At 33.4% G+C, this 8,225-nt stretch overlaps 2 protein-coding genes across 2 annotated transcripts; both read right to left on the bottom strand.

The window, feature by feature from the left end:
• Positions 1–4,041: 4,041 nt before the first annotated feature.
• LOC141534012 (uncharacterized) lies at positions 4,042–5,013 on the bottom strand. Its single transcript, XM_074253153.1, has one exon. The coding sequence runs from the start codon at positions 5,011–5,013 to the stop codon at positions 4,042–4,044; it is 972 nt and encodes a 323-aa protein (XP_074109254.1).
• Positions 5,014–5,112: 99 nt separating this feature from the next.
• LOC141534011 (uncharacterized) lies at positions 5,113–6,849 on the bottom strand. Its single transcript, XM_074253152.1, has one exon. The coding sequence runs from the start codon at positions 6,847–6,849 to the stop codon at positions 5,113–5,115; it is 1,737 nt and encodes a 578-aa protein (XP_074109253.1).
• Positions 6,850–8,225: the final 1,376 nt, after the last annotated feature.

The raw sequence follows: 8,225 nt of genomic DNA, 5'->3' as shown, positions 1-8,225 counted from the left end.
GTAACTTTGACACAAATTGACCTTTTGGTACTTTTTTTTTAAATATTTTTTTTTTAATTGTAGTTTTCAGAAAATAATACAAAAAATTTTTCGGAAGTCACGATATATAAAATATTTCAGTTTTTTCAATGAAACCGTAACATTTTCAAGGTCCGAAACCTTTGATTCTAAATTTTTTTGTCTCAAAAAAAAAGTTCAATTAATACTCTATTTGACTTTGCCAATACGAAGTTGTGCCCACTTTACCGTATATATATACTTTTTTTTCATTGAAAAAATAAAATTTTTGAAAATTAGATTATTTTACATAAAATTGCATCAAATTTATAATGGATCCCTCGTAAAACCTCAGAAGTTGAATACAATAGATTTTTGAAAATTTCAATGAATTTTTTACCAACAGCATATTGTGGATAAGTATAAAAAAATGGGCCGTCGATAATGTAGATAATTTCTTATTTTTTCTAAATCTTATTAAGGTTATGTTTTCTGAATGACGTTTGGGTTTTTGTCGTGCCTTGTTGATGGTTCTATTAATTTCAAGTGTATTAAGAATAACGGACGATTAGTTAGTACATAACGACTATCTAAACTTAATTTCTTTTGTCGAAAAAATTCATTATGCCGAAATTTTTTAATCGTTGCTGTAATCCTTTGAATCTCGATAAACACAATAAAAAGTCATATTTGCGTGGTCTGCCTGAGTATTTGATTGTTCATTTCCGCTTATCTACCAGTGATTGTGTATGTAGTGCTTGTCACAAAAAATTACTGAACCATATTGCCGAAGCTGCACCTGACGAAACTGATAATGAATCTAATGAATGCTTTGAAACTGATGGGAATTTAGATGACGAACCAATTCATGTTGATGAATCACCAGATCCTGTTACGTCAGGTATACATCTTAAGTCTTTTTCATAATTTTTAATTGAATTTAAGGTAGTTCGGCCGTTTAAGCAAAAATTCAAGAGATCTTCCAAACTCCGTATATAAGTAGTTACATACATAATACACACGCTGTTAAAATTTAGAGACGATTGACCGTGTCTAACTAAAGATATTTGCAATTAAAATTGATGTTTTTAACATATGCAGCATGGGAGAAGCGTGGAAAAATGACCAACTTTATAGTTTTTCTCCTTAACCGAATTTCACCGTTTTGACAAAAAACTAATATATTAAAGAAAAATACATTTCGAACTTAAAAAAAAAAAATTAGAATTATTGACCTCGTAATTTAAATACAAAATTTAAAATAAAGAACCCATTTGAAGGATTATTTTTAGTGGAGGGGATCAGAGAGAAAGTCACTAGTAAGTGGAGTGGCAACGTTGCAACGGGTAAAATGGCGGAGTTTTAAAAGAAGCGCGAAAATACAAAACAGCTAAACACATATAATGAAATAATGTGAATAATAATAATGAATAAATCATTGTATATGTTTCATTAATAGTTATTAATAGATAATATATATTAATTTACAACGATAAAGTGAGTATTGAAATAAATGACTAAATGATTAGTTAATTTACTTTATTAATATTTTTTTAATAATTTATGTTATTATACATAATTAATTAAATGACATGTATTTTTTATCAGTTTAACAACGATATGAGTATTCTTGGAAATAAATATCACAGTTTTTCGTTGAAAAACTTAACTAACTTATCAATTACCCTTTTATCGTTGGAAATCCGTGCTTTTTTATCATTGCCAGGATTTTTCAGGTATTCTTTGAACTTTTCAGTGTCTTCTTTTTGGTATTTGTTCAATAAATCACTATATTTCATGCCTTCAGAGGTGATTTTTTTCAAAATGTTATTAGACACGACACCTTTCAAGGGAGATGAATAATGCCACTGCATTGCACTGGCTATTATTTTCGAAGCTGTTAGGTGATTCAAACATATCCTTTATGATTTGGAGTTTTCGTATAAACGATCCTTATTTGTTAATGCTAATAATTGTTCCAAGATGTCAACATCATATATAGCTTCATGAAATTGATCTTGTGATGTGATATTTAAATGTTCAGCAGCTAGTGTTGAAAGCTTGAATTCGCCTGAAACTTTTTTAACACCAAAGCATTTTTTAAACAAAGGCAATGAATCTGAAAATCCAGAAATTTTACTAAATTTCTGAACCACTGAACATTTCAAAATTGTTCGGACCAAATGCGATTTATCGAAACTCACATTATGTGCTACAAGTACGTATGATTTTGATGACAGGTTTAAAAACTGCAAAAAACTTTCAAGAGCATCTTTTATCGGGACAGACAACACTTTTTTACTACGAAAATATAAATCCCCTTTGATATTTTTTAACCCTGTATGAACAGAAGCTTTGTCATCAATGCGTTTAGTAGGGCTTATGTAAATACTGAATTTACGACCTTTACACGATGCCGCAATTTGTAGTATTTCATCATTTTTACAAAAACCCGAAGTTTCCAAATCAAAATATACCAAATTTCAAGTTTCTGAAGTAATTTTTATTTGTGTACTTCCCAATTGTGAGTCATTAAAGTCATGGGAAGTGTTATGACCCAGAGATCGGGAAAAAAAGTCTAGCATAGGGAAGTGGGACTGAGTCGGAGAGAGAGGGCCGATGGCTAGTGCAGGACAGCTGAGGAGTAGGGCGCGGAAGAAGGGACAAGAAGGGAAACGACGGCAGTTACCTACTCTTCATCTTTCATGTTCGCCTGATACTTCGACGGGCGTATTTTCTCGAGAAATTATTATTTAACATTGGAAATAATCCGGTTTTCTTTATTTAAGTTGTTGTTTATGAGTGCAGTATTATTATTCTAATTATTAATAATGATAATTTATGATATTGAAAATATTATTCACCAAAGACTTGTGAAAATATTATTATTTACTTTAGGTTTGATCATAAATATCTAAAATTATTTAGTTAGTAAATATCGTTTGTTCAAAACGAGTAAATGTTTAATAGTTTAGTACCAATGTCGAATATCAAGACGGGTTAATTATTAGTTTAGTTATAAAAGTATTATTTTGTCTACGACGATTATTAATTAGGATCATATTTCTTTAGTTAAAATTTATTGAAAGAAAATTAATGTAATTAATTTTGGAAACAAATTATTGTAAATGTCCAATTTATAAAAGAAATTATTCTAAGTCCCGAGCAAATTTTAGTATGGGAATGTATTCTGTTGAATTTGTATGTAATCTGTTGATATTTGATTGTCAAAGTGAAAAGTAAAACTCAGAATTTGATGAACCGAATGGATATCGAATGAAGGAATGCCAATTAATTTGATAGTTTGTAAATACCGTATAGATGGCAAAAACGATCATTCCGGTTCGCTGTAAGAAAGTTTTTGGAAAAATGATAAAGCCCAAAAACTTTTCACGAAGAAGGGAGTCTTGTGACAGAGTGTTATTGAGGGAATATTCTTCTACCAATAACAGCTGGAGGGACATTACCTTGGTTCGTCTAGAACACTGGTATGTACCTTTTGAACTCTCAACAAGATTTGACTTCCCCGGATTTTTGACCCTCTGTCAAAAATCCGGTAGGTAATCACAAGCCGTGTAGGTGGGAGCGGAGAGGATACTCTCCATCCGCTCTCGGGGTAGAGATTTAGGCCCAGGGTGACGGCTAGTCTCCTGGGGAACGGGTAACCAATTTTTGGAGTTTTAGTTCGCGATTTTGACGCTCACGAGAGTGAGAATGCGTGAGAGTTTGTTTTGTACAGACCAGTTTTGATCGGGCCGTGATACGCGTGCGTTGACCGACGTCGTGAAGTCATTTTTTTTTGTATTATTGTCGTTAGATTTAGTTGTTGAGGTTTGATAACCAAAAATTGTACTACGAGAGTTTTGTCATTTTTTTTGTTGTAACCTTTTTCATTAACCTATTGAATTGATTTTGATAATTAAATGAATATTTTGTTTCTCGATCATAACCTGTTTGACATTTTGAGTTTATTTATTTAGACGTAGTTATTTATAGTTTATTTTTCAACATTCTCCCCTTCAAATTCTGCAGGAATGCAGAATTTCAATCAGACGACTCTTGGTGAGGAGCTAGTGGGAGAAGAGCTAACTTGACAATTGGTCGAGTAAGAATTGATGTAGCGGTCTTGAGAGTGACTACTCGAGTAAGTCCATCTTTCCCAGGGTGAAGTTGGATTACTCTCGCGAGAGGCCATTTTGAAGGAGGATGTCTTTCATCTGTTATTAAAACTAAAGACCCTAGTTTGATATTGTCTTGTTGGTTACGCCACTTTGAGATGGACTGATGTGCAGATAAGCATTCTGCTGACCATCGGTTCCAGAATTGTTGGAATCGTTCCTGTAGCTTTTGAAATTGAGTTAATATTGATTCGTTCACGGAAGTTAGAGATGGTTCAGGTATGGAGTTGAGCGCAGCTCCTCGAATGAAATGGCCTGGAGTTAGGGCTGAGAGATCTTCTGGATCATCTGATAAAGCACTGAGAGGTCTTGAGTTAAGTACTGCTTCAACTTGTGCTAGGAGAGTAGAAAAATCTTCAAATGTGAAGCTGGTTTCTGATATTGACGATTGGAGATGACGTTTGACAGATTTCACTGCAGCTTCCCATTTTCCTCCCATGTGAGGTGCTCCTGGGGGAATAAATTTCCAATTTGTGCCATCATTAGTGAGTAGACGTTGAAGCTCTTTTGATTCTGAGGTAGCCTTGGAGAAGAGACGTTTTAATTCATTGTCAGCTCCTTCGAAATTAGTTCCACAATCACTATGTAGTGTTTTGCAGATTCCTCGTCGGCTAGAAAATCTTCGAAATGTCTTCAAGAAGGCTTCAGTTGAGTAGTCTGAGACTGCTTCAAGATGAATTGCTGACGTTGAGAAACAGACGAAGACTGCTATCCACCCTTTAAATTTCTTTGCACCTCTTCCTTGATATGTCTTCAATGTGATTGGTCCAGCGTAATCAACTCCAGTTGTTTCAAAAACTAATGATGGAGTTACTCGAGATGACGGTAGAGGAGCCATGAGTTGTTGTGTTCGGACTACTCGGATTCGGGCGCAGACTAAACAGTGTTGGATAAAAGACTTGATTGGAGCTCTTCCTCCTAATATCCAACATTGACGTCATAGGTACATTAGTGTAAGTTGAGTTCCACCGTGGAAGGTCCGGGCATGAGCATTTGCGATGAGAAGTTCAGAAAGTTTACATTGTCGAGGTAAGATGAGTGGGTGCTTGCTGTCATGATCAAGTTGAGAATTTTGAAGACGTCCTCCAACTCGAAGTATACCTTGATGATCTAATCTTGCAGTTAGTCTAGAGAGGGCATGAGATTTTGCTAGGGGTTTTCCTGACATTATGGTGCTGATCTCGGATGAGAAGTATGCTTGCTGAGTTGCTTTTATCCAAAATAGTTTTGCTTTCTCTAAGTCTGCCGGTCCAATTGGAGATGTTGATACGTTCGAGTTGGGGATCCGTTTGAAACATGAGATGGCTCGTTGACATAGTGCTGTTATTCGTAGTAACTTGTTGAGGTCTTTGTGAAAGGTCTTTACACATGAAAGATCGATCAAGTCCCAGATTGTTGGTTGTATTACTGCTGTTAATGAAATGCCAGGTCGTTCTTCTAGATCTTCTGTTGGAGATGGAGCTACTGAGATTGGCCAATATTCAGGAGATTGAGCTAACCAAGGTGGACCTGTCCACCAGAGATGATGACTAATTAGTTGAGAGGCGTTTAGGCCTCGTGAAGCACAATCTGCTGGATTGAGTTTTCCGGACGTGTATCTCCAACAGGCGTTTGGAAGTGTTTGATGAATAGATGAAACTCTATTTCCAACGTATTCTTTCCATTTCATGGGGTTATTTTTAACCCATGCAAGTGTTATTGAAGAGTCGGTCCATAGAAATACGGGGACATCTTGGAGTTCTAATGTAGATTGTGTATGTTTTATGAGATGGGCGAGAAATACAGCAGCTGAAAGCTCTAATCGTGGAATGGTTAGTCGCTTGATTGGAGCGACTCTAGTTTTTGAGCAGACTAGAGTTACTTTCGACTTTCCTTGACAATCAGTGATCCTGAGATAAACAACAGCAGCCATTGCTAGCTGAGATGCGTCGGAGAATCCGTGGAGTTGTACCGAATAAAAATTGGATTGCAGATTAATCCATCTTGGTATTCGAAGTTCAGTTAACTTTGAGATGTCTTCTCGAAATTTGACCCATTGATTTACTGTATCAGGGCAAAGTTGATCATCCCAATCAAGCTTCTCAAGCCAAAGTTGCTGGAGTAAAATTTTTGCTTTAATGACTACTGGAGAGATGAGGCCGAGAGGATCGAAGAGTTGAGCTACTTCTGAGAGAATTGATCTCTTGGTTATTACTGCACTTTCTGATATGGAGCTTTGAAATGTAAACTGATCATGAGTTGATGACCAGGAGAGACCCAATACCTTTGATAATGATTCATCAAACGTGTGAAGCGATGACTTGTCCTTGGATTGAGATGTCGATGGAATAATAAACTCTTGTGTGTTGCTTTTCCATTTATCTAGTGGAAGACATGCTGAAGCGCACATGCTGTTAAGCTGTTGAGCTATTGTGTTGAGCTGGTCAATTGAATCAGCTCTACCTGAGATGTCATCAACATAACTGCCTTTTAGGATTGAATCAACTGCTAATGGGTAACTTTCCTTTTCATCTTCCACTAGTTGGAATAATGTTCTGCAAGCTAAGTATGGTGCTGATCGAGTTCCATACGTAACTGTTTTTAGTTGATATTCTTGGACTTCATTCTGTTGGTTGATCCAGAGAATTCGTTGTAAGTCCCAATCATCCTGATGGACTTGAATCTGTCGAAACATCTTGACTATGTCAGTCATGAAGATGAATTCAAATGGGTTAAGTAATATCTGAGTCCATCGCAAACAAACACTGTGACCGGGAATTTTCATATATATTAGGGTGCTTTTTTTCACACGGAGAAAATAAAATAATATCAGTTACTATCTACTTATGGTAAAAAATTTAACCATCAACCCGATGGTAGTGAATATTATCTAGATGATTGTAAAAATCATGTACATGGTAGCATTTACCATATTTATAATAACTGTTACAATCATGTTTGTTAACTAGAGTTAATTACTATTATTATCCTAAATAGTTATTTTTATAATTTCTGATGGTAGCAGTTACCATAAGTAATTATAAAAACTACTATGTAAGATAGTAAGTACAATTTAAACATCAGCGTTTAATAGCCACAGTCAAAAACGTAAATATATACTAAAAAAAAATATAGGTATTATTCCTAAAAATTTATAGGATTATTTCCAATACTGATTGTAGAAACCATTACTATGATTATGGAAATGACGCCAATAATATTAGTAAATATTCCTAGAATTTATAAGATCATTTCCAATAATTATGAAAATAGTTCCGATACGAATTAATGGAGTGGTTCCCATATTTACAGGAATTGTTTTCATAATTTATAGGAGCCGTGATTTGTTAACTATAAATAAATAAAATTTTACTTTATTAAAAAATGATTTTTGTCAAATTGCACTGTACTTTCTTAACTATTGACATTTTTAAAGATATAAGCTCATCCCAATGTTACACTCATCAAGAGCTTTCATTCGAGTACCCACATGCACTTTGATATATTTTTGATAAATCGCGTGCCAAACCCGGGAAAAAATGAATTTGCCTCACCATATATATTTATATATGATTATATATTAAATATATATTATTATATATAAATTTTTATATAAAATATATATAATCATATATGGACTAATGTATTATATGTATGTTTTATATAATGTTTTATATATATGTTTTATATAAGTCTATATATGATTAGATCTGATTAGATCTGACTTATATAGGTCTATATATGATTATATATAAGTCTATATATAATTAGATCTGATTAGACCTGAGTTATCTAGGTCCATACATGATTATATATAAATTTATATATAATTAGATCTGATTAGACCTGAGTTATCTAGGGCTATATATGATTATATATAAATCTATAAATGATTATATCTAATCAGATCTAATTTATATAGGACTATATATATATATATATATATATATATATATATATATATATATATATATATATATATATATATATATATATATATATATATATATATATATTAAACGTAAAGCTATGTATACATAATGATATATAATCAAATGAAAATTATAATTT

Source organism: Cotesia typhae, unplaced genomic scaffold, assembly GCF_013202065.1.
Source record: "Cotesia typhae breed Kobodo isofemale line unplaced genomic scaffold, CoteBio_Ctyphae scaffold_13, whole genome shotgun sequence".
Taxonomy (NCBI): Eukaryota; Metazoa; Arthropoda; class Insecta; order Hymenoptera; family Braconidae; genus Cotesia; species Cotesia typhae.
The sequence above is the reverse complement of the archived record's forward strand: the minus strand, read 5'-3'. Positions and strand labels throughout refer to the sequence as shown.